The sequence below is a fragment of the Agelaius tricolor genome, unplaced genomic scaffold (genome assembly GCF_023055355.1).
Source record: "Agelaius tricolor isolate 1412-34295 unplaced genomic scaffold, bAgeTri1.0.p SCAF_13, whole genome shotgun sequence".
NCBI lineage: Eukaryota > Metazoa > Chordata > Aves > Passeriformes > Icteridae > Agelaius > Agelaius tricolor.
This window is the reverse complement of record NW_027269273.1, coordinates 6,057,866-6,084,667: the sequence shown is the minus strand read 5'-3', so window position 1 is coordinate 6,084,667 and position 26,802 is coordinate 6,057,866. Positions and strand designations below refer to the sequence as shown.

At 43.5% G+C, this 26,802-nt stretch overlaps 1 protein-coding gene across 3 annotated transcripts in view; it reads left to right on the top strand.

Annotated features, from left to right (window-relative positions):
* PCDH15 (protocadherin related 15) overlaps positions 1 to 26,802 on the top strand; it is a 642,625-nt gene that overhangs the window by 519,395 nt on the left and 96,428 nt on the right. For all 3 annotated transcript variants that reach the window (XM_071438580.1, XM_071438579.1, XM_071438578.1), the window contains 3 exons: positions 4,502 to 4,581; positions 5,466 to 5,559; positions 15,875 to 16,003. In XM_071438580.1, the coding sequence (XP_071294681.1) occupies positions 4,502 to 4,581; positions 5,466 to 5,559; positions 15,875 to 16,003 (303 nt within the window). The remainder of the gene's footprint in view (positions 1 to 4,501; positions 4,582 to 5,465; positions 5,560 to 15,874; positions 16,004 to 26,802) is intronic.

Here is a 26,802-nt window from a genome sequence, read left to right as displayed (position 1 = left end):
CTGTGGTGCCTGCAGGGAGGGAGGAGTGTGAAGGGCCAGGCTGTTCAGGAGCCTTCTCCTCCCTGGTGAGAGACACTTGGGGTTGGAAGCCCCAAAGAGGAACAGGAGCCAGGAACTTGATGAGAAACAGAAACATTTGTGTTTCCTTGACAGGTGCTGGAATCTGTGGCCTGAGGGATCTTTGGAGGCAGAAAAAAAAAACTGTTGGCAGGTTTTAATATTGAAGGATTTGATGGGATTTAAATGTGATTGGAAAGTGAAGCTCCAATGGAATAATTTGCTTTAATGTTTCACAAAACCCCAAGCAGCCCATTCTGGACTGGCCCTGCTCAGGGACCCCCAGGGCTGTGTCCAGTTCTGGTCCCCAATCCAGGAAGGACCTGGAGGGGCTGGAGCGTGTCCAGGGCAGGGGCTGGAGCCCCAGGAGGGGCTGAGGGAGCTGGGCAGGGGCTGAGCCTGGAGCAAAGGAGGCTCAGGGGGCCCTTGTGGCTCTGCACAACTCCCTGCCAGGAGGGGACAGCCAGGGGGGGCCGGGCTGTGCTGCCAGGGAACAGGGACAGGACAAGGGCAAAGGGCCTCAAGCTGGGCCAGGGCAGGCTCAGCTTGGACAGCAGCAGCAATTTCTGCATGCAAAGGGTGCTCAGGCCTTGGCAGGGGCTGCCCAGGGAGCTTTGCAGTGCCCAGCCCTGCAGGTGTCCCAGCAAGGGCTGGAGGTGGCACTCAGGGCTCTGGGCTGGGGACAAGGTGGGCACTGGGCACAGCTGGCACTCCATGGGCTGGCAGGCATTTTCCAGCCTCAGTTATCCTGCATTTTATGAAAAATATTTAATTGTTAAATCCCAAATATGCTTGGCTTTAGCTTTGGTGGTTAGTCCAGGACTGTATCTCTTGTAGATCTGGTAGTCCTCAACCTGAAATGTGAAGATGGAGAGGGTCTTCTTACAAGGGTCTGGAGTGCCAGCACACAGGGAATGACTCCCAGTGCCAGAGGGCAGGGCTGGATGGGATATTGGGAACGAGGAATTGTTCCCTGGCAGGGTGGGCAGGCCCTGGCACAGGGTGCCCAGAGCAGCTGGGGCTGCCCCTGCATCCCTGGCAGTGCCCAAGGCCAGGCTGGAGCAGCCTGGGACAGTGGAAGGTGTCCCTGCCATGGCAGGGGTGGCACTGGGTGGGCTTGAATGATCCCTCCAACCCAAGGCCAAGTCCAGCTCCCTTATCCTGCATTAAAACCTCCAACTGGATTAAAGGACTCCTCCTGTGGGCAGCATATTTCTGTTTTCATCTTCCTTTATTCCCTCCTGTGTAAAATCCACCAGGATATTTTAAACATTCATTAACTGAATATTTAAACTTCTGAAATCCTGTGCTGCCTTTTCCAGGCAACACAAAGTTCCCTGTTAGGCACCTTGGTTTGGGTTTTATTACCATTTATTACCATTACATCATCAATGTGTTCCATTGATGATATAGAATGATGATATAGAATATATCAATGATGATATAGAATATTATCAGGTCTCAAATACTGCAGAAGTGTTTTCATGTGTAAATTTTCACACTGATGTCTCTTTTCCTGTGTCTCATCAATCCAATCAGTGTTTGGGCTGGTGCAGGTTTAGAAATTATGCTTTTATGGCTCTCTCTTAGTAATAATTTGGTTGTTCTGCATACAGCAGGAGGGTTACAAAATCCTGTAGAGAGCCAGCAAAACTTTTCAAGTATTCCCAAATTATCAAATCTGAAGATCTGCCTAACATTAGGGTGAGTAACAATGCAAATGTAGCTGCTTTAAATTTGCCCTTTAGACTTTGGAAAAATAAAATTCACTTTTTTCTTGTCCATTAAAGTTTCTTATGCTGATGATGGAGAGCTTTATTTCTTTCTTATCCCCTTATTTATTTTCTAATGCACCCGGCTGGTCTTGACTGGTGTTTTAATTAACAACATTTGAGATTAATGCAATATTAAATGATCTCCACTGCATTAATTTGTAAATAAACCTCAGAGTTTATTGCATGCCTGGGAGGCGTTTATGGCTTCATGTTCTTCCAGCCATTATTAATTAAAATATGCAAATGCTGTCATTTTTCTGGGAGCCTGCAGAACAAATAGGGCTGTTAGCAGGGTCCAGTTATGTGCTGAACAAGGAGCTAACATGGAATTGTTGTGTCCAATTTATGGAATCACTCTGTGCCATTGATCTGGAAAAAATCAGGAATAAGTTGCTCTTCTCCCTTGCCTTTGGTGGTTTTCTTCTGTACACAAGAACTTTGTGTTCTTTGCTTTTAAAGAAAGCAAAGCAGGAGTTTTTCAAAGCAACTTTTCCCCTTTTTAAATGATTTTCTGTGGGGATAAGGAGAAAATTGAATCAATGACAGACAGTCTGATTTTCTGGCTTTCTGAGAGCCCCTGACCTGCTATGAGAGAATGCAGAGCGTAATGATACCCCTGAGACAACTTAATGTGAAGGGAGGGCAGGATGCCCTGCAGGGAAGGCAAAAGGAGCACAAAGGGCTAAAGACAGGAGCAACCATGGGATTGTGGTGATTCAGGACCAAGGACAGCCCTCAGAGATGCCAGCTCCTCGCATGGTCTGCCCCCAGTGCTTGCAGCATTTTGTGTTCTTGGCTCAGGTCCTGACTGTTCATGTCCTCAGGCCAAGGAGATCCAAATTCCACCCACACTTCCTGTCACTCACTGCCACCCATGGAGTCTATAAACAATTTTCCCAGTCTGTCATTGATGTTGTGGATGGGAATATTGATCAGTGCTGGGAGAGCTGTACAAATCCATGCAGAACTGAGTCAGTACTAGAACCACTCACTATTGCCTGGCCTTCACTTTGATATTGGGTTTAATTCTTTCTTAATCCCACCCTCCACTTGGAGACTGCTGTTGGAATTCTTTTGTGAAAATATCCCAACAAACAATAGGAAAAGCTTGCACCATGGCTCAGCTACTTTAATGATCCACAGTTTCTGCCCTGTTCAGGGGACTTGTTGTCCTGTTGGAAAATCAGATTAAACTTTGCTTCAGCATCCCTGTGTGCTGGAGAAGTTCTGTGTCATCCATCTTACAAATAATTTGGGTATTTGGGTTTCTGGGAATTGCACTCCACCAGGAAATCACAGTGTGATTTCCTGGCTCATTCCTCCATGAAGGATAGACCTTGGATTTGCCTTCCAGCATTTTAGTTCTCTGGGAGTGCCCAAAAAAAATAAAATCTCTGATGGTTTTGAGGTTCCTCTAGCCCTTGTATACACCAGGATGGACTTCACCAGGCTTGAATTCCAGCAGCTGACTCAAAGATGGTCTGTTCATGAACATCTTCCCTGCCTGACTCTTGCCCAGCTCTCAGCTGAAGTTTTGCCCCAGTTAATTTGGTTTGGAGCTGGAATGGGGCAGTTTTACCTCTCTGACCTTCTCAACATCATCCCTTCTGCTTTTCAAACCACTCCTCAGGTTCCTTCTGTGATTTAAACATTTCTTTGTTATCCTTTGTGTTCTCTCCTGTTTGTGTTCCAATTTTGCCTTGACTTCTTCTGACTGTGTCCCCATCCAGTTTTTCTTGCTCTTTCTTTGTGCTTATCCTTTCTATCTGACTTAGCTCCTGTTTTTTATTTGGCTAAGCCAAGTTTTTTTCTTACTGCATTCCCTTCTCTGCCTGCACATTTAAATGGTTTGTGCTTCTGCTCTTAATTTTGGGGGGGCATTTGAGTTGGGTTTTTTGTTATTTGTCTTGGGTTTTTATCTCAAAAACTGGTGGTCAGCTCAAAGCTGTGCAGCCTTTGATTGTGGTCCACAGCAACAACTTGACAGGAGCAAGGGGGGGTTTGGCCTCTTCTCTTCTAGACCAGAGGAAATGGCCTCGGGTGGCACCAGGAGAGGCATCAAAAGTGGTTTATTCAACTTTTGAAAGATTTTTTTTCCACCTAATAGGTGGAATATCCTCATTTTGGTGCTATTAATGTCTGTTCTTAAAGGTCTTACCCTGATCTTCAACCCCCAAAAAGCAAATTATTGGGGAGGGTGAGCGCTGCAGTTGGAACTCACTGGAGCATCAGCCAAAGATTGGGATTCTAATAAAATAACAGAAAGAGGGATCTTGATAAGAAATGGAAAATGGGAAGAAAGGAAACTGCAAGTTCAGTCTAATCAGTGTGGAGCTGCAGAAAAATAGAAGTAAATTATTAAAGCCTGAATTTCATACTCGTGCTGCTGGATGTAGCTGTAATTTGATAATCAGATGATTACTAATAATTAATAGCAATTATTATCCTACATTCAGGATATTGTCATTTCTGTACAGCATAGGAATTCTGATGTGCTCCAGCTTTATCTTGAGTAGCCCATCAATAACCAAAGTTGCCTTAGAAACAGGGATTGGTGTCATCCCTGTGGGAAACTTTCCTAAAACTTAATTCCCAAGTTTCTGCATAGAAGGGAAGAGAGGAAACCTTTGTCACTGACTGATTTTATCCTTTTTTTTCCTTCCCTAAAGGCTTTTGATAGAGAGGGCGACCCCATCAAATACCTCATTCAGAATGGAGATCCTCAGCAAGTTTTTAATCTCTCTCAGAGGTAAGTGGAAAACCCTTGGAAAACAGGCTTGGAACTTGTCAGCCCAGGAAATGAGGAGCTGAGAGAAAAGGGTTGTGCTCAAACACCTTCAGCTGCTCCTTCCAGGGGCTGTCAGCCATTCATGAGAGCTCTCTGAGCCAAATTCCACTCTGGGCTTTGTCACTGGCCACTGTTTATTTATTTTAAACACTTTGGGTAAGAGAAACTCACTGAGGTGGAAAGATTCCATTTAAAAGAGTGGCCAGGGATTAATTAAAACCCTTTTACCTGTCAGCTCCTGACTAATGGCAGGGACAATTTTTGCTTTAATTTCCTGACCTGTTATGGTTTAGCCTATAGTGAAAAGCCTTTTGAGCATTGTTTAAGAACTGTATTTTCATTAAATTGAATTCCAGCTTAAATAGAGTGAGAAAGAGAGGGTTAATTATGAAGTGTAAGCACCAGATTGGTGTGTGCCTGGCCCACCACCCCCTATTTTACCTTTTATTAGCTATTAATTATTATTTGCAATCCAAAGTATTCTTTTCCTTGCAGGAGGAAGGGAGGGCAGTGAGCTGACTTCCCACAATAAATGATGGGACAGAAGTAACCTGAGGCTTATTAATTCCTGGTGCAAAAGAATTCTAATTTGGTGTGAGGGAAACATTGTGACTCTAAATACCCAAACCTCCTGAGACAGGCTGATGTTTTAATCCAGGATTATTCCTGTATCCAAGTGGAAGGCATTAGGAATTGGCTCCAGGCTTTTCTTGGCTTTCACCCACAGAAAGCCTAAAAGCTCCTACAAAGAGGAGCCTTGGTTTCAGCAAGGTGGTGGAGCTCAGGTGCTCACAGACCTCTCCCAGGTGTCCTGCTAACGTGTCCTGGTGTTGTTTCATTGCCAGCTCTGGCCTGCTGTCCTTGGGAAAGCCCCTGGACAGAGAGAGCACTGACCGCTACATCCTCATCGTCACGGCCTCGGACGGCAGACCCGACGGGGTGAGTGTCTGGTGGGGCCTTGGGAAGGCTGACCTAGATCAGAGCTAAAGAATAAAGCAGGGATTTATCAAAAGGCCTCCATGGATCCACCTTGGGCAGCACAAGAGCCCAGCCAGGGCTGCACCCAAGGTGAACCAAAATGGGCACAAAATGGACACCTGGTCACAGGGTCTGTCACTTTGATCAGTTCTGCTCCATTTGCATATTGGAGTTCATTGTCCAATTGCAGATTCAGGTTGTGAAGTCCCATCCTGCTTGTTTTTCTCTCTTCAGCCCACGTTGTTTGTGCTCTTGGGCCTGAGATTTGGATCATTTGTCCTAGGTCCCAGCTGGAGCAGGAATTGTTTTGTCTCCCTGCTCTGTGCACAGAGCTCACCATCCCTCAATGTGAAGCTCAGACCCACACACCAAAGCAGCGCAGAATGTGAAAAATAGAAAAGCTAAACCTGAGGCATCTGAGTGTCAAGGGGCTGGACAGCACTGGCCACCTCCATGTGGTCTGACTGTGTGTTTTCCATGGATCTTGACCAAACCTATCTGAAATCTGGGAGTTTTCCTTTGGTTGGTGTGGGTGAAGCCTGTGTGTCTCTGCCTTGATGATGGACAAAGGGATTTTGCTGCTGCTTTGTGTTATTCTTTAATAGCCAAGGGTTTTTGTATTTACAGATGTTCATCTTCTGTTTCTTCTCTGTGCTATTCAATACCTGGTTCTCTTCTTCCTTTCTCCCAGATGTGGAAGTTTTATTGGTGATTTGTACTTTTTCCAGCCCTGTTCCACAACTGACTGTCCAGATTTCCAGAAAAATCTGGGAAAATCCCACTTCTCTTTCAAAAATAACAAATTTTTGTCAAGAGCTATCTCCAGGTCTTGTATGTTTGCACCAATCTATGACCCCACAACCAGCCCCACCAACTGCTGCTCACACTTGTGTTTAATATAACAAAATGGTGATTTTTTTTTTTCAATTTTCATATTATAAAATGGTGGACTATTTAAGGATATGTGTTTATTGATCAGACAGAGGCAATGGAATTATTTTTCCTGAAAGTTTGCAGCTGGATTGTGCTGCTGGGAATGCAGCAGTTCTGCCATGGAATAGTAGCACAGGTGGGGGAGAAATCTCTGTACATCTGACCTTCTGTATAAGGGCAGATCTAAAATAATATGAATAATAATTAATAAATAACAAGAATGGGCTGTTCTAGAAGGATTTGAGATTGAAACAGAGCTGTCTCTGTTTCACACATTGCTATAGAGTGATCATGAAAATTCTGGGATTCGGACCTGTTCTCATTGTGACAGAAGAAAATCTCATTCATTTTTTCTATCTCATGCTGGTTTTGGTTCTTTACCTTACCATCTTTACTTTCCTACTCAGGATTTACTCAGAATTTCCACACACACCCAAAAATATCAAGGAAGCCTTTATACAATTTAGTGACAACATGGAGTAATTATCAGAGTCTCCACCTTTTCCATGAAAAATCTGGTTACAGCTTTTGTGGGTTTGTTCTTCATGAACTCCTCTCACAGCTGCTAGTTTGGTGGTTTTGATCTCAAACTCTCAGCTGGGAAATCTGAAGATGTAAATTAAAGACTTGCAAGTTGGTTCAGGCTGTGTTACGCTCCTGAAATACTCTCAGGGATGTAAAAAAAAAGGGGACTGAAAAGCTCATTCCTTTTCCTTTCATCTAGAGAGAGATCCATTCGCTTTGCCCCGGGATTAAGTGGCCAGCTTATTAATTCTAACATTCTGAAGGTGATAGTTGGGGTTTTGAAAGGAAATCCTGTTAATCATGGCACAGTGCTTAGCAGAAAATAGTTGTATGTGAGCTGAGATACAGTGTTTGAAGCTCAGCTCTGGAAAAACCACCCAAAATATACCATGGAGGGCTCCTTTAGAGCTGGCCCTGGACTGTGCTGTTGAACACCTCTTGAAGTTCTTGTTACTGGTTGTAACAACAAAATCCACTTTAAGAACTCCATCCGCTGATATCTCATCTCCTCTCCTCCCTCAATCCCATTGGCAGAGGCTGCCCAGGGAGCTTTGCAGTGCCCAGCCCTGCAGGTGTCCCAGCAAGGGCTGGAGGTGGCACTCAGTGCTCTGGCACGAGGATCAGTCACAGAGCAGATCTGATAATCCTGGAGATCTTTTCCAGCCGTGTTGATTCCATGACTCTGTGATTTCATACCAGATGTTTTGCCCTGGAATGTTGCAGCTGTGTGTGCATCGCTCTCAGGGTGAAACATGGGCACGCTCTGTAGCTTGAGCATTTTCCCTCTGCCTGGTTGGGGTTTTTTGTCACTGTCCCTTCCCTGCCTGTAGCTGCTTTCTGTGGTTCATATTTTCTGTCAGTGGTGGGGCACCTTTCTTCTCGAGATTGTCCAGCAATAGGACTCAGTTGACCAAAGCTCCTGATGCCAGCAGCTGGAAAGGGTTAAGAGCTGGGCTTGCCAGGATTACAAAAAAGGCTGGATAAGCTCCTTGGCTTTCATTTTGCAAACAAATGGATGAAACAAGGCAGCTGAACCAAGCCATTAAATCTCCAGGCCTTTTCCATGCCAGGAAACAGTGGGTGTGACTGATTTGCCAGGCTTCCCTGTGTCTTTACAATTCCCTCGATTTGCAGCTCTTCTGGATGTGCTCCTGCTGTTTGACAGGCTTCTCCTGGAGGAGGGTCAGGACTCCCTCATAGTTCCTGGTTGGTACCATGCCAAAGCCTTCTGAGGACACAAATCCTTAGTCCAAGTGGTTCCATTTCATGGAGCAATTTTGCTTTTAAACTAGTTTTTAGCAGGAAGCAGCAGAGTCTTTCTAGGAAAAAAAAAAAAATCTAAAATTACAAAACCACTGCTCCCCAAGCCCATTCACCTGCTGCTTGTCATCCAGCTCTGCTTTTTGTGAACAGTTCCATTAATGCCTACAGAAAACTGATGATGTCACCAGATGCCTTCTTGCAGTTTGCCTGAAATCCCAAAATTAATTCCCCAGGCAGGTACAATGTCATTTAAATCCCATTAACATATTTTAGCTGGTAACATATCCAACCTGATCCCTTTCCATCCAACATGAAACCAGCTATTAGAGTCAAACCTACTTAAAGTCAGCTTTTGGATTTTATTTCTTGTATTTGCTTGGGTTTTTTTTTTTAATTTGAAAGGCATTCAAAGGGAAAATACTTTACTGGTGTGCAGGGAGTTTTGTTGTATTTGTTGTGGTTTTTTTTCCAGTGAGATGTGATGGCTTGACCTTGTTCTACCCCTGCCCTCCTCAGCTGGACAGGGAAGAAAAATATGAGCAAAGACTTAGGAATCTTATAACCCCCCACTATCAGAAGCTTGCCACACAAACCCAGTGCAGCAGAACTTTCCTCCACAGTTGCACCATGAATAATTGGTATTTGTACATTTTTGCAGCTTGGTTTTGTGAACAGCAGTCATAGGATCCCCAGATAAGTTCCAGTTGCACAGGAGGTCTCAGGAGCTGATGTTCCTCAGGCACTGACAATTTAAATGTGGTTATTTAATCCATACCTTTCAAGCATAAAGATGACCAAAAAGCCCTCACAGAGTGGGGGAAAAGGGAACATTTGTATTGGTCTTTCATACTCACCTGAGTAAGTTCAGTGTTTGTAGCTTCACCCAGGGATTCAGTGGTTCAGAAACTGGGGCCAGCACTCCAGAATTTCAATATCCACAATATTTCCCAGCCAAACTCTGTGTGAACAAAGATTTTTAGCCACTATGACATGAAAGCAAAAGGGCAAAACTTCTGCTCCTGAGTTTTTAAATAATAGTGTATAAAATCCTGGAATACCACAGCTGGGAAAGGTTGCTATGCTTGAAAATTGTTGATGCTTACAGGAAGAAATCTATCCCAGACTGCTTTGGAAGCTTTCTGTCTCAACATGATGGCTCTCTTGTTCTCAGAAAACCTGGGATGTTTTTCTCCATGGAGCTGAGCAAGGCTCAGGTATCCCCAGCCCTGACAGCATCTTTCTTGGCTCAGGGAGACCCATTAAAATGGATTTTTCTTCCCATTCTGGTATCTCCAGGAGTTTGGAGGACAGCAGGACACCTCCCACATGAGCTTGTGGGTCCAGGAGCCCCAGCCTCACACTTGTGGGGAGCACTGTTTCTTCAGGATATGCCTTTCCCATAGTTAGCAATGTCCAAGAATCCTTAAAGTTAGAAAAGACCCCTGAGATCATCAAACCCAACCATCAACCAGCTCCACTACTACCATGTCCTCAAGTGCCACATCCACACGTGTCTTGAACACTTCCTTCCAGGGATGAGGACTCCACCACTTCCTCAGAAGCTGTTCCAGTATTTCACAATGCTTTTGGTGAAGATATTTTCTTTCATATCTAAGCTAAACATCCCCTGGCACAACTCCAGGTCATTTCCTCCCATACTGGAGAAGACATCTTGCTCTTTCCTTTCCAATTCCTGGATTCTTCATCTTGGACCTCCTTCTTCCACAGCTGCCACCAGGGCAGGCCAGTGCTCTATGCCTGCCCTAAAATCCACTGGAATTTAGGGTAGGATACAATATGGTATTGGCTCTCCTTTTGATCCCTGATATTCTTTAAAGAAACCCCCATCATCATCAATGCTGTTGAGCTCATTTTTGCATTTGCAAAGTCTGTGGTCCCACACACCTGAATTTCTGGAGGGTTTTAAGAGTCTTAGATTTTTTTCTTGCTTGTTTTTCTGTGTCATTACCATTTAAGGTTTTCGGATTTTTTCTTGCTCATTTTTCTGTGTCATTACCAAAGGGCCTAAGAGAGCTTTGTCAAGACTGCTGTGGCATGGAGTAATTGAGGTTTCTCTTTTCTAAGCCCCAAGGCTGATTTAACTGCTTAATATGGTGTGGTGGCAGTCATGGTGACACCACTTGACTTTGGGGGACTGTTAATTCCATCAAAATTAATCCAGAGCCACTGAGGCCCTCACCCAGCACCTTGGCTTTCCATGGAATGGGGTGGCCTGGCTGCCACCTTTCCATTACTCTTCCCTGGAATGCTCCTGATTGCTTAAAATGCTCAGCTGTGCTTCCCATGTTATTGTTGTTCTGAGTTATGACTGGAGCATTAACAGGATTGTGGGTTTTCCCTGGAAAACACAACCTGTCACTGTTAACAGTCCGACACAACAAACAATTGGGCAGGCAGGAAAATGCTTTTATTTCCCAAGTAATGAGCTTTTAGTTGTAGGTGGGCAAAGTGGAATGTGAAGGAAAAACCACATTCCAAGCTCAGTTTGTGTTCACAAATTGAGGTGTGTTTGGATGCAATTCCAAAGCAAGAATTCCCATCTTTACCTTTCAGAGGGAGAAGTTTGAAATAAACACAAATGGCTTTTGTTAGAAGAAAGAGAAAGCTCTCTATTTGTCAAGGATGTTCCTTAAATGACCATGATTTTCTCTTCCTTTCCATATTTTCTGTTCTCTTTTGTGATGTATGAGGTTTTCATTTTGGGAGCTTTCCCTTTGGGCTTTATTTTGGAGTTTTGACAGTTTTTCTCTTTGTCTCATCTCCAGGCTTATTGGGATTTTTTCTCATTAGTGTAATTATTGACAAGCTACAGAATTGCACTTCCCTTCCCCTCTTCTCTCCAAAATTTCTTTGCAGTCCAGCTGGCAATTTCCTCTTTATAGCTTGGAGAGGGTTGGGAGATACTTCTTTTCAACTTCTCATGGAAGGGAAGAAGGTCTGAAAATGGAATCATAGAAGGGTTAATTCTGTCCCCACTCAAATATGGTTTTCTTGAGATGAATATCAATAAATCCTGATATGGAGATCAGCAGAATTATTTACCATTTCTTTTTTGATCAAATAAAGGCTTTGCCTCCAATTGTATCATTTGCAAACTGCTGATCTCTGAACATGACAGGTTTGTCTGAGAGTTTGTCCAAATTACTAAACTTGCTCGGCATCAGAGCCGAGAATGTTTCCTCTCCAAGGCACAGAATGCTCTCATCAATTCCCAACTTCAATTTAAATGACAGGGTACAAATAAAATAAAAACAAAGTGGAATTTCCTTCAGATTTATCATCCATAACATTTATCAGGGCCTGGCGTCCTTGGAATTTGTGCAGCTGATGTAAATTTTACAATTATTGCTTAGGGAAGAATTATCTATGTAAGAAATATTTGAGGGCCCCTAAGAAAGATATAAACTGCTGCTCTGGATCTTTTATTTATGTTCATTATAAAAGAGAAGTTAGCAGGGTTTCTCCAGTAATGAATAGGAAATGCCTGATATGAGGCTGAGATGACTTTTTCCCTGGTTAAATTTCCAGGAATAGCTTTAGGATTCCTTCCCAAACTGTGCTTGATGATTGTGTTGTAGAAAATCCTCATTTTTAACCAGGCAAAGCAGTTTTCAAACTTTCCTGTGCTGGATTTGCATGAGGTGTAGCCCTGGAAAACCAGTTGTGAATTAGGTGTATCTCATTATTTCAGGGAACCAATTCTTTAAAGAATTTTAGGGGTATTTAATTATTTATGAAGACCTTTTTTTGTTTCTTCTCAGCCTCTTTTAGCATCCTCTACAAACCTCAGTGATTTTTCATAATTCTTTAAGAAATTTCTGAATTCACTTTACAGGACAGGTGGAGAGAGACTCTGTACAAGGGACAGGACACAGGGAATGGGTTCAAACTGACAGAGGGCAGGGCTGGATGGGATATTGGGAATGAGGAATTGTTCCCTGGCAGGGTGGGCAGGCCCTGGCACAGGGTGCCCAGAGCAGCTGGGGCTGCCCCTGCATCCCTGGCAGTGCCCAAGGCCAGGCTGGAGCAGCCTGGGACAGTGGAAGGTGTCCCTGCCATGGCAGGGGTGGCACTGGATGGATTTAAGGTCCTTTCCAACACAAACTGTGATTCCATGATTTTTATGTGACCTCAAAGCCCACCCAATCCCACCTCCTGCCATGAGCAGGGACACCTTCCACTATACCAGGTTGCTCCAAGCCCTGTCCAGCCTGGCCTTGGACACTTCCAGGGGCAGCCACAGCTGCTCTGGGCACCCTGTGGCAGGGTCTCCACATTTTTCCATATGTTCTGATCCAGTGTAAGGCTGGCAAGAGGCTCTGGTTTATCCCTGAACATGGGCAGTGATTATTTAGTCAGTGGGATTTGAGTGTCCGGTGACTTTTTCATGATTCCCAGCAGGGTTGATGAAGTTGTTCCCAACCCTGCTCCGTGCTGCAGTTCAGGAGGAGCCCCTGTAATTCATTCTGGTTTGTCAAATAAGGGCTTTTTTCAGAACAGCCCATCAATCTGAGGTTGGAGCTTCAACAAATCTTTGGAGCCATCTAATGGGGATGTAAAAACGTTGGTTTTGGTCAATAATCTTTGATCACGGCACTTTCTGCTGTTAATGAGAGAAGTGCTGCCTCCAAGACACACAGGTGAGTCTCACTTCATGGTAAAGGTGGGCATTGCTGAGACAGCAGTGAGATAACAAATGTCTCCTGTATTTGGGTGAAATAGGGAGATTTTGAAGCATTTTTCTCAGTTTCAGGGTCTGTTACTGATTTTAAGGAAGAGAAGCCAGGGGGTTGCTGCTAACCCAGTCTGCTTTGAATGCTCCTTGTGATTTTACCCACTGTTGGTCATTTGCTAGATTGTGGTTAATAAAAAAGGAAGATTATTTGAAATATTGGTCTTATTGCAGTGATTTCTGAATTCATTCACAGCTGATAATTTTCTGAGCTATGACTCATATAAAAACAGGGATTACTTGAAATGTTGGTCTTCTTACAGAATCTTATTTTAACAAACACAACTTTAGGGAGAGGAGCATTTGATAAAATTTCCCAAATTAATTCTACTATTTGGTATCTCATTAAGGTGGTTTTTTTGTTTGTTTTTTGTTTTTTTCCCTTGCAAAATATTATTTCTTTGCAAAACTCTTGCCTTTTAAATTCAGAAGTGAAAATTTAGATATGACATCTAAATTAGATATTAGTGGAGCACTGACCTGCATGTGTTGGCTGACAGGGAGGGTGCTTAAGATGAGTAAAAAATGGCCAGGAATGTGAAAAATACTGAAAATCCTTAGGCAACAGTTGGGAAAAAAAATCCCAAAAGTTTCTTTTCCTTCCTCCCTTTCTCCTTATAAAATCCTCTCAAAGAGAACAAAATGCTGCAGATGATCAACCACAGCCCGTGAAAATTATCTGGAATGAAAAGAAATCTTTTCCTAATAGGAATTCCTCCCTTAAGCCGTTGTTATTTAACACCATGTTGCCTCAGTTTATTAAATGTGAGGGTGTTTATTTCCCTGAATTTCATGGAGCTGAGTTACCTTTGGAAAAGCTGATTTACATTCAGTGTGCATCACAGCAGAGCAAACGTTCTGGAGTGGTTTTTGCCTGGACAAGAAGGCAGAAAGTGCATTTTCCTTTTAGAAATGCAATGTGGGAATGGCAGGAACAATTAGCAAATAACTGGGGCTCAGTAAACAGAAGGTGCCAGCCTGGGAGCACCTTGTGCTGTCTTGGTTCAAAATCCTCTGGATTTTTGAATTTTTTTAAGTGGTGAGGAGTTATTTTATGCAGATGTTGAGAGCTTTTGGGACACTGAAAGCACAGCAGCTGCATCTGGAGCTGGGAATTGCTGATTGTGATGCCAGTAGAGCACCAGATGATGCAGGTCTCCATTCAGACTTTTTGGTTAGGGTTTTGTTTGGTTTTGGTTTTTTTGGTTTTTTTCTTTATTTTGCTGTTTGGGGGTTTTTGTTAAGGGAAGATGGTTGCAGGTTTCCCTATGAAGCCTGTGAGGTGCCACTTTTAAACAGGTTTGTTCTTCCTAAAGCAAAAGGATTTCTTCTGGGTTCACATCTGCCCAGTGTAATCCCTGTGAGTGTCCTGTCATGAACATTTTATGGAATCATGGAATTTTTATGGTTGGAAACGACCTCCAAGTTCATCAAGTCCAACCTGTGACCAGGCACCACCTTGTAACTAAACCACAACTGTGAAGTGCCACATCCTCTCATTTTTTAAACACTTCCAGGTGTGGGGGCTCCAACCCTCCCCTTTAAAACCTACCCCAAGGCCTGAGCACCCTTTGCATGCAGAAATTGCTGCTGCTGTCCAAGCTGAGCCTCCCCTGGCCCAGCTTGAGGCCCTTTGCCCTTGTCCTGTCCCTGTTCCCTGGCAGCACAGCCCGGCCCCCCCTGGCTGTCCCCTCCTGGCAGGGAGTTGTGCAGAGCCACAAGGGCCCCCTGAGCCTCCTTTGCTCCAGGCTCAGCCCCTGCCCAGCTCCCTCAGCCCCTCCTGGGGCTCCAGCCCCTTCCCCAGCTCCGTTCCCTGCCCTGGACATGCTCCAGGCCCCCCAAGAGGGCCCAAATTTCCCTCACAGGAATTTGATGCAAAGCATCAGAACACGCAAGATGAGAGCTTTAAGACACTGAGTTGGATGATTTGATTTAAAATTCAATATATTGGACTCAATAAAATAAATACAACAAAGTGGTGTTTTGATCTGGAGCTCTCAGTCTCTGGGAGCAGAGAAAAGGGATGTGACTCAAGCCAATGCCTCTCCACCTTTTGGATTGGGAGAGAAAACTTCCATAGGTAGCATAGACATATTTTGTTGACATTTCATATCAAATACAGTTAATTCTGCTGTTCCCTCCTCCTGGAATGTTAAAATTGGGTTGCAAAATAGAACATCAGGGTGGGGTGGGGGGAGGATGATGCAGGAGGATGATACAGGATGATTGTGCCACTTCATCAGCTTAGTTAATCATCACTGTGGTGTGTTTTGGTTGATAAATCACTAATTTTCTTTTCACATTCTGGCAAATTTTGGTATTTCCAGATTTTTCCATCCACTCACACCAAATACTCCTTAAATTCTTAAAGTACTGTATAAAATCTAAAAGCTAACTGATTTTCATGCATCTCTAATATATGATATATATAATAATATAATAATAGTTTTAATATAATAATATATATTTTATATATTTATAATATTTATATTATGTCATATTATATAATTATATTATAATATTTATATATTATATATAATATTTATATATTATATATAAAATATATAATAATAATATAATAATAGTTTTCATGCATCTCTAATATATGAGTCAGTCTGGGGCTTGTTTTGTCTTCCAAAAATTCAAAATAAACACTTGAAACACTTCTCTTTTCACAAAAACATGTTTAAAAAATTGATTATCTGCTTACCTGTAGTTCTGCCCAATAGGTAACAGCAGAGTTCTCACTGGGGAAGCTGTAAAATAAAGAGAATTTCTTCAAAATGTTCTTTTTCTGCCTAGACTTCGACTGCTACTGTCAATATAGTGGTGACAGATGTCAATGACAACGGACCAGTTTTTGACATGTTTCTCCCCAAAAACCTCTCTGTGCAGGAAGAGGAAGCCAATGCTTTTGTTGGTCAAGTAAGGGTAAGTCAATAAAATTGTGTGTTTTATTATCCAAGCTGTGCAGATGATGAGGAAGGAGCACAAAATAATTGTGCCTCAGACAAAAACCCATCCAAATATCTTCAGCTGAAATGCAAACTCTCCATTTGTGGCTACAAAGTCGCATTTGGGGGTTTAAAAATATTGGAATTGTTTTCTTCCCTGTGCTAAATATTGAACACACTTTGTCACTTAAAAATAGCACATTAAAAAGCTTGCTTTTTTGGGAAATTCCACTGTAAATCTTGCTGGTAACAGATTTACAGGGTCAAAACAGTGTTGCCACATTTTTAAATGATTTGTTTTGAGATAGAATTCAAACGTGCTGAGCAAGTGACACCCGGGTGTAGGAAATTGTCACACCTAGAGGAAATTTTGAGGCCATTAAGGGGAAAATCAGTTAAATTCTTGAGTGAAATAATTGCTGACCTGGCATAAAAATAGGGGATAATGTAAATTTGAGGGTTTGAAGTTGTAAATCGTTATAACACATGGGGGTGTTCTGGATGAGGATTTAGTCTCTTGAAGAAAACATCACTTTTTTTTTTTTTTTTTTTTTTGTAATGGTTGTTTCTCCTGACTCAAGAGAAAGAAGGAAATATTAATTAGAGGGGTTTTCAATCCAGAAGTTGAATATAATGTCTCCTATCTGCTGCACTAAGGTTGGATCCAGCAGGAACTGTAGGTAAAAGAGGAATTGGGAAGCATTTTTCAGGAATTTAGGTGGAAAATGAACCTTTTTTTTTTTTTTCCCAGCAGCAACCATATCAAAAGAAAATGGGAGCTCCTTAAGTAGAAGCTTCAGAAATCAGGACATTTTGGGTACCATGGGAACCCAAATACCCATAATAATCATGTTCCTTCCCATCCTTATTTTATTTCATAAGAAATCAGAGCTGGTCTTGGACAAAGTTTGGATCCCTTGGTGCAATTAAGTCAGTTTTGAAAAATGGTTAAATTATTGCTCTGCTTTTTGTCATTGCTTTCCTGTGTGGTTGTTTTTCATTTTGCATCCTAAAAGGCACAGGTGGAACATTTCAAATCAGTCCCAAATATCCTTCAAATCCATTTTGTGCTTTGCTGGGGCCCTCAAGGCTCAATCATCTTCTCAAACACGAGCCTGCCTCTATTTTTAGCTGTGACTGAACTGTAAAATACAACAAATAATTGCCACAAGAAGCTCCCTGGCTTCTAAATGACTGCAATTTCTAAGTTGTGTGGAAATGAAAATATTTATTGTGGTCTTGGGATAGTTTATTCCTACTTGGAGTGACAGAAACTGCTTCTGTCATCTCCTGTCCTGTTAATCCCTGGATGGAGAAAGCTTTTTCTTTATAGCCCAAATATTGGGTGTATTTCTCCTCTCTCATGTTCACAACTGCAAATTGATGTAGGGATATCCATTGGAAATGCCATTCTGGGGTATAGAAAAGACAAATTTGGGCATTTGGAATTTTTTTTTTCTGGCTCCAGTGAGGTTATTGAAATAACGGTGATCAGAGTTTGGGTGTAGCTGTGTTGTTTGAGGATATTCCTTAAAAACTGAAACAGCTTTTGGTGTGTTGTGCTTCACTGTAGATAAAACCACAGCAGGTATGGGAGAGGTGTTAATGGGAATAAATTTTGTATGGAAGCTTTAATGTGGATAAAATGTACATAAAGGGCTATTTTAGGTGGGAATAGCCTGGTAAAAGAAGAAATCCCTATAGTGCTGTGTGTTTTCACTACCAAGAATTAGCCCACTGATTAACAAAGCTGCTTTTCAGAAAACTTTTTACTCATTTCAAACAGAAGCCTAAAATCCACCAGAGCACGCAGTCATACAGAGAATTTGAAATAAAAAGACAGATTTTGTGATGTCCCTTTCCCTTTGGAATGTCACCTTCCCATTTTACCTGGGGGAAAAATAAAAAATTAGCAAGAGATTTTTACCTTAAAACCCAAGATCTGTCCCTGCTGCTCATGGGAGCAGAGAACCTGGTGAGGAAGGACATGGAAAAGGTGCTCAACCACTTTGATCCCTCAGGATTTTTGACTCAGGAGGTTTGGTATCAGGATTGGGTGCCCATTGTCAGAGTGGTTTGGGTTGGGATGGATCTTAAATCTCATCCCATTCCAGGCCTGCCATGGGCAGGGAAGCCTTCCACCATCCCAGCTTGCTCTGAGCCCTGTCCAGGCTGGCCCTGGACACTTGCAGGGATGGGGACTTTTGGCAGTTTGGGGCATAAATCAATGTGAACACCCCCAGGAACAACTCCTGCCACAGCCCAGAGATTTCCATGCTCTGCTTTGTTTGCAGTGGGAAAGCTGGGCTTTGAAATGCATTCCCATAAGGACTGGGGTAATATTTGGGGTGCTTTCCTAAGGAGGTGTAGCAGGAGGGCAGGGAGAGGTTTCCTGTGGGAGAGGGAGGGTTTGGTATTGAATTTGCTGGGAATGTCCTGACCAAGGCAGGAATGATGCATTTGACTCCATGTTCTCAGAAAGCTAATTTATTACTTTATTATACTATATAATATAAAAGAATACTATACTATCTATACTAAAGAATACAGAAAAGACATTTACTGAATGCTAAAAAGATAATAATGAACACTTGTGACTCTTTCCTGAGTCCTGACACAGCTTGGCCCTGATTGGCCAGAGAGTGAAAACAACTCCCAGCAGAATCCAATGAAACAATCACCTGTGGGTAAACAATCTCCAAACACATTCCACATGTGAGCACAACACGGGAGAAGCAAATGAGATAAGAATTGTTTTCCTTTTCTCTGAGGCTTCTCAGCTCCCCAGGAGAAAAATCCTGGGTGAAGGGATTTTATCAGAGAATGTGAGTGCCACAGTTTGGAGCATTTATTCCATGCAGGAAGGCAACATCCACCCTTGGGAGTGCTCTCCCTCTCCAGCTGCTCTGCTGCCAGCTGGAGCTGCAGGAGGCACTGGCACAGGAGTGCTGCCTGTGGCCGCTCCAGGGGCCTCCTGAAGATGAAAAGAACAAAAAACCAGACAGGATAATGCTGCCAGTGGAGCAGATGTGTTTCCAATCCTTTTATTTCACACTGTGTTCTCTAAATTGGGGCAGTCAGAGGTGGCTTGGATTCCCTCCTGCTGCTGCTTCCCCTCTGATCCTGGGGATCCCCAGCAAGGCAGGAGCACAGCTGCTGCTGGGTGGAAGTCTCCACAAAGGGCCCCCAGGAATCCAAAAAAGCTCCAGCTGGAAACTCCACAGTGAAATTCAGGCACTTTCTTGCGGTCTAAGCCAGCTGGAGATGGGGCATCAGGATGTTCTGCATTGTACACTGCACTTTAATCAATCCCAGGGGCATGGGAGGCAGAAAAGATGGAATGACACTTAGGAAAGGGATCAATATATTGGTTTGCAGGCATGTTCACAGCCTTGGGCAGGGGGAGACAGTCCCCAGCAGTTTGGTTGCAGACTCTAAAAAAGCAGCCTGGGGTTAAATAAAAAACTGTTGAGCTCATAGGGCCCTGGAGAGGAAAGGCATCCCTTGACAGAAGTTTTTATTCATTTGGGGTTTTATTTATATCCAGATTCTTTCACCCAAGCCCATAATTCACTTGTTGTTGGATACTTTGGTGTCATTGATCAGCACTGTGTGAAAACTCCAGCATGAACGTGTTGCTATCAAGGAGAGAGAGCAGCAGGGATGGAAGTGAGATGGAAAATGGGGATAAAGAATTATGTGCTCAAGTATCACTGGCCCTTGGATGGTCCCTAAAATGGAAACAGGATAAATTAATTCCAGTAATGAGAGCAGTTTGCAGTGTGTGATGCCTCTATCACCTGCTTGGTTTTAAGTTACAAAAGAAATGCCTTAAGAAAGTTGATTTTTAGGCTGGACCTCTTCTTCCTCCTGGAAAAAATGGGAACATTTGGGGGAATTTATTTGGTTGTACTGTACCAGCCCTCCTGAATGCTGATGAAATGTAATTATTCCCCAACAAAGCTTTCTGTCCGTGAGTATCAGTGAATTCTTACGTGCTCCTGTTTTTATTTAATAAATTCATAAGGTGGTAAACCCTGGATCTAAAGCCCAATTTAAATTTCACGGCTGTTGGGTAAAGCTTGTTGTGTTGGACTAAATGACCTCTGGAGATCTCCCACAAGCAGCTCCTCCTGTGTTTCTACAAGCAGAAAAGACTCCTTAAAATGCTGGTGAGGAATTATTGCCCATGCACATGGAATGGTTGGGATGAGATGAGCTTTAAGGTGCTTTCCATCCCAAAGCATCTGTGATTCTATGATTTTATTACATTACAGTATCTTGTGGAAAAGTCTAGAAAGGAATCTGAGTTTTCCTAAATCCCCACTGCTTTGTTTTTGGTGTGAAGAGTGTGATTTCCCAAAACCTGCACTGCAGATTGCATTTTGTTTGTGTTTAAGGTACAGGCTCCTGAAATTAAATTCCCAAATTTCCTGGACTTCAAAGCAACTTCAAGGAAAATTGGAGGTGGAGGAAAAAGGAAAAAAGGGAGATGTATTGGTAGGAGAGGACAATCCAGGAGGAAAAGGAATTAAAATTAGAGGTGAAAGAGATAGGAAAAATCCAGGAAAAAAGGGGATTTAATGGCAGGAGAGGACAATACAGAAAGAAAAGGACCTAAGCCTTTGGGGAAGAGCAAAATCAAAGGCTCTGAAATAAATCTCAAATACCCAGAGTGAGTCCAGGACCCCTGCTCACTGCATGACCCAGTGGCTAACAATGCAGTTTGAATTCATCTCATAGATGTTAAACCAACAGGAGCAGCTGGGATTTGAGTCAGAATCCATAAAAAAGCAAATCTGACCCCAAAATCAGAGAATCAGAGTGTGGCAGGTGAGCTCCAAGCAGAGAAAGTTCAGACTTCATTTCTTATAAGTGGTCAGATGATCACAAGATCATTGGGAGGGAACCTTGGTGGTATAATTTCCTTCAGTTTATTAAGGAATTTGTCCCCAGGGAGGATAGAAAGGACTTTGATAAGGCTTTCAGCACTGTCTCTCTCAAAATCCTCATGGAGATGCTGGTCACAAAAGAATTTCATGTGCTTCTAGCTGGATTTTCATGTTTGTTAACAGGCAAATTCCCCTTACAAGATTGATGTCTCAAGTCCAAAGCTGTGGCATCAGGAGAAAGAGGTGGGGTTATAGATTTGGGCTGCTTATTTCCGTTCTAGACCATCAGTGCTGGACAAAATTACCTCTTCCTGCTGGCACCAGGGAATTCCTGGAGGATATTTGGCAGCAGTGGCTGCAGCCACAGTTCCTCATCTTTTTCCACTGTTCCTTGAACTTAGGTCAGCTTGGGCACAGCTCAAAGAGGTTAAGAAAGCTCCTTGCCACCCATAACGTGGCCTCTTAAAGCAAAAGGGATTTCAAAAGCTGTGCTCTTGTTTTCCCTGTTCCCAAAATTTATTATATTTGTGCATTCATCTGCATCTTTGCCCTCCAGATAATATTTGTGCTTTAGTGCAGCGGGAATATTGATATTTGTTATCAGCATGTTCGTGGCAGTTGATTGTTGAGAGTCCAAGGATTTTCCATGAAAGGACTTCTTGGTTTTGTCTGCTGACACTTTACATTTTGGGATGCCTTTAAGCCCTGTTATCTCTTTTGGCTTGACACCAAACTAAATCTTCTGAATCAGTGATTTCATGTTTCTGGTTCATGCCCTTTTAGGGTTTTGATGCCTGATTCCCATCCCTGGCAGTGTCCAAGGCCAGGCTGGACAGGGCTTGGAGCAGCCTGGGACAGTGGAAGGTGTCCCTGACCATGGCAGGGGTGGCACTGGATGGGCTTTAAAGTTGCTTCCAACTCAAAGTCAAGAGAAATTCCAAACAATAACTTCAGTGAAATATTTGGGAGCCCAGCTAAATGTGCAGAGTTTAAACAGTATTTTCCATCTGTGATTTAGAAAGTTTTTGTTTTGGGAGGGCTTTTTGGTGTTTTGGTTTTTTCTAGTGTGCAAATGCATTGGTTTAATCTCTTGATGATATCATTGCCAAAGAACACACTCATCAAACCCCCAAATTTTTAATCATCCTTTAAGGACAACCTGGTCTCTAAGGTTAGGATTTTGTTGTGTGCCAGCCTGAAGAAAGCTGGGCTGGTTGAAGCTGTGAAGCATTAAAATGTGACTAACTCATGTAGGGGGTTCACCAGCCCATCCAGTGATAGGTTTGCAGCCATGAGCTTTTGGATTTTCATTTCTTTTCATTTATATTTGGTCTTAGGGTTTAACTGCTCTTAATGTGCAGTTTTGTTTGGAAGCACATTTAATTGGTTTTGGAATTAACCCTCCAGGTGCACAGGAATTGGCAGAGACCATGGAAGTAATCACCCAGGGTTCTTCTGGCTTGTGGAATGCCTAAAAATAGGACAGTGTTTGAAAATTATGCCAATATTTGAAAATTTACAGGGTGTTTCCTTTATCCTACTCTGAATGGAGTGAAGGATAAGCTGCCATGACCTGGGAGTTCAGTAGGATGATGAAGTTCCTGGAGGATATCCACAAAACCTGCAGGGTTTTTCCAAAGGATATGTGTGCACTTGGGTCACAAAGAAGCAGAATTTTGCCTTGAAATAGCAAGACAGCCAAAATCAAAGATTGCTTTGGGTGGGAAGGGACATTAAAGCCCATCCATTCCCACCCCTGCCATGGCAGGGACACCTTCCACTGTCCCAGGCTGCTCCAGCCTGGCCTTGGGCACTGCCAGGGATGCAGGGGCAGCCCCAGCTGCTCTGGGCACCCTGTGCCAGGGCCTGCCCACCCTGCCAGGGAACAATTCCTCATTCCCAATGTCCCATCCAGCCCTGCCCTCTGGCACTGGGAAGCCATTGCCTGGGTCCTGTCCCTCCATCCCTTGTCCCCAGTCCCTCTCCATGTTTCCTGCAGCTCCTTCAGCACTGGAAGGCCACAATTTGGTCACCCCAGAGCTTCTCCTCTCCAGGCTGAATAATCCCAGTTTTGCCCAGCCTTTCCTCCCAGAAGAGCTGCTCCATCCATCTAAGAAAATTTAAAAAGTGAAAGGCTGTGTAAAAGCTGGCAAGAAGCAGCAAAAGAGAGGAAAAGCCTTTCTGAACTTTAGGAAAGAAGGAAAGTCCAAACTTTATGGATGACTGATGTTCCCTCCTTAAAATACTCACAGATATTTGGTTTATGACAAAGAGGTCAGGCACATTTCAGATATCTGTGGCCTCTGACTGCATCTGGGAGATGTTAATTTTGTCCTGTGGGCACAAACTGTAATCTCCCTGCAAAACAAGTCCAAAATCCAATCTAACACTCCCACCCACACTTGATTTGCTGTTTAACACAAATGAGGGGCTTGGGAATACTTCCAACCCAGAGTAATAAACCCATTAAACCCTCAATAATAAACCTATTAAACCCCTAGTATAAAAGAATCATGTTATCTGCCACGAGAACTATAATTCTCACCAACAGCATCACTTGGATCCTCCAGCACAATTCCTGCCTTGAGCTGTGGAATACTGGGGGAGCTGTCCAAAATCAGGAGTTTGATTGGCTTGGGTAGGGATTGTGGGGAACTTTTGCCCCTGAAGAAGGGAAATTTCAACTGAAGGAAGCTGGTTTTGTGGCAGAGTGGTCCCTAAGAAATGTTTCAGCCTTCAGGAAAGGGGGATACCAGAAATAGTGAATTGCTCAAGTGAGACTTTTGGTTCCTGTCCAATTAGCTATTCTTAAATTTGAAGTGAAGTTCCCCAAGCCTATGAAATGCCTTTTTCACCTAATCAAAGAAAAAACTTCTGAGCTTATTTCCTTTTTAAAAAGACAAAAGATAGTTTTGTCACTCTGTCAACAAAAAGTACATTCCTACAGATACCCACCATGCTTGTCTCTGATTTGGAGTAGTAACCTTTGGCGTAGTAACCTTGTTTTGCTGTTTTCCAGCTCCAAAATTTCAGGCACAAATCCTCAATTAACCTGCCTAAATCCTGTCACCATCATAAGCAAGAGCTGAGGGTACAATAGGAGGTTTTTTTGCAAAGGATGATAATGATATAATGAATATTGTTGACATTCAAGCCCTTGTCATTATATTTCAGAGTTAATGATCCTTCAGAGGTGTCTTAGTCATTCCCATCTCCCAGGACTGTGTTTTCCTGCTGTTTGAGATGGAGAGAGATGATTTGTTACTCTGGAACACTGTTGGTTTATATTCCTGAGGGTTTGCTGGTGATGTGGAAGCAGAGCTGGTAACACAAATCTGAATTTACCACATCAGGTAAAGGCTGTCACTTTGTAGGTGCTGGCATCTCTAATAAATGTGGGATGGATTTTCTGGAAAACAAAGTAGTGAGGCATTCATACTCCCAGGTTTCCATGTTTGTTTTGTTATGCAGTACTTCATGAATTAGAGATGGAAATAAGAGTCCTCCTGGAGATCTGAGGAGTCACCAGAACATCAGCAGTACTTGCTCTGTCTCTTTGCATGGACACATTTTTCCTGATTCTGGATAAACAGCAGGAGAAGTGTCCTGGGCTGATCCCACAGTGTGGAGGGAGGGGATGGGATGCTCCCCCTCTCTTCTGCTCAGGTGAGGCCCCACCTGCAATTCTGTGCACAGCACTGGTGCCTCCAGCATAAGGAGGGCATGGAGCTGTTGGAGCAGGTGCAGAGGAGGCCATGGAGATGCTGAGGGGTCTGGAGCCAGGCTGGGAGAGCTGGGAATGCTCAGCCTGGAGAAGGGAAGGGTGTGTGGAGACCTCACAGCTCCTGCCAGGGCCTGAAGGGACACAGGGGAGCTGGAGAGGGACCCTGCAACAGGGACTGGAGGGACAGGACACAGGGAATGGCTTCAGATTGACAGAGGGCAGGGCTGGATGGGATCTTGGGAATGAGGAATTGTTCCCTGGCAGGGTGGGCAGGCCCTGGCACAGGGTGCCCAGAGCAGCTGGGGCTGCCCCTGCATCCCTGGCAGTGCCCAAGGCCAGGCTGGACACTGGGGCTGGGAGCAGCCTGGGACAGTGGCAGGAGTCCCTGCCCATGACAGGGATGGCACTGGATGGGATTTAAGGTCCTTCCAACCCAAACCAGTCTGGGATTCTATGATTCAGTGAGATGGACAAGGTAGAAATGGGCCAGCATTTGAGATGCAATGACACTATGGCCCTGTCTTGGAATCTCTTCTATTCCTTTTGTAATTTATCTCTTTTTGTTAGTTTTCTCCTGTTGTTTGGGGTTTTTTTATTCTGGTTTGGGATTTTTGGTCTCAGTTTCTGTGGTGCCCAGTGGCCTTTGAGGATTGTGTTGCCTCCAGCAATCACAGCTGCTGCTTCTGCTGCCTCATGTCAGGTAGGAGCAACCTCTGCAAGGCAGAGTCTTCTGCCTGTGAATACATCTGCAGCTCCTTTTAGGGTCTGCTGTCATCTGGTGGCCCTTTACCTACCAAAACTTCAGGTCTCTCACCATATTTTTGTGCAAATCACTGGGGATGAGTTGTGGTGGAAAGCCTTTAGTGAGCACAGGAATCTGTTCTTGCCTCTTTGTAGTCCTCCTATTTTCTCCTTGGCTTTGGGAATTTCTTTAGGGTTCGGGTGATATGGGAATGAACTGTTTCCTGGCTTCCCCCCACTTCTGTACCTGTTCACTCAGAGAATTCAGCCCAGTGTTGGTAATGACCAAATGGGATTAAATTTATTGGGATGTTACTGGTTCATGTTGTCAGGGTCTGGATAAATTCAACCAGGCCTGGTTTTTTGAAGCAAAACTTCCTGAAAGCTCCCCATTTTCCACTTCCTGGCAATTCTTGTACCTGTTGGTGACAGATCTGGGGATGAAATTGGGGTTAAAGTTGTCCATTTTGGTACAAAGTGATGACTACAAAGAGGGACAGAGAGTGTCCTCACCAACACCAAGTCCTTGTCCAAGGAGCTGCTTCCCACAGGCTCTGGGAAATTATTTCCATGTGGGAACAGTTGTGCACCCTTGAGACAGGATTCTTTTAGGAAACAGATTAAACTCTTTTTCTTTCTTATCCATAGAGAGAACATAATCTCTTTTCAAGTTTAGAGCGCTAAAAATGTTAATTCTTCACCAGTGTTTTGGTGGTAAAATCCCAATTAGATAATTGGATTGTATTGAATTATCCATTTCTGCATGCAAAGGGTGCTCAGGCCTTGGCAGGGGCTGCCCAGGGAGCTTTGCAGTGCCCAGCCCTGCAGGTGTCCCAGCAAGGGCTGGAGGTGGCACTCAGTGCTCTGGGCTGGGGACAAGGTGGGCACTGGGCACAGCTGGCACTCCATGGGCTGGCAGGGATTTTCCAGCCTCAATCATTCTGCAATTCTGTGAGCCAAATCAGTCCTGCAGAAGGTGGCCAAGGTGTTTCTGCCTAAGGATGTCCACAAATGAGTTCACAGCATTCACAGTCATGTTTTATGGAACCCAGTTGCAAAGCCTGCCATATATTTGAAAGTAATTTTAATTTCCTTTCCTAAACAAGAAGTTTATCTATTCTAAAACAGGCTTCCAAACTAACCTGATGCAAAACTGTTGTCTCATGAGAATTTTTTGTCACGGTTTCCAATTATAGGCGTATTTCAGATTACTCTTGGAGATTCCTTTGGGGCTTTTTGGCTTGTTTGTTTGGCTGGGTTTTTTTAGATCTGTTATTTCTACAGAGGAAATGGAATTGATTGAAAATTAAGCAAATCCAGCTGACAGATGTGGATTAGAAGGATGCTATATACCAGTGGACCAGTCAGAATGAAGTTGTAGCAAACCCTCCTTAGCACATGGGCACGATACAGGGAAGA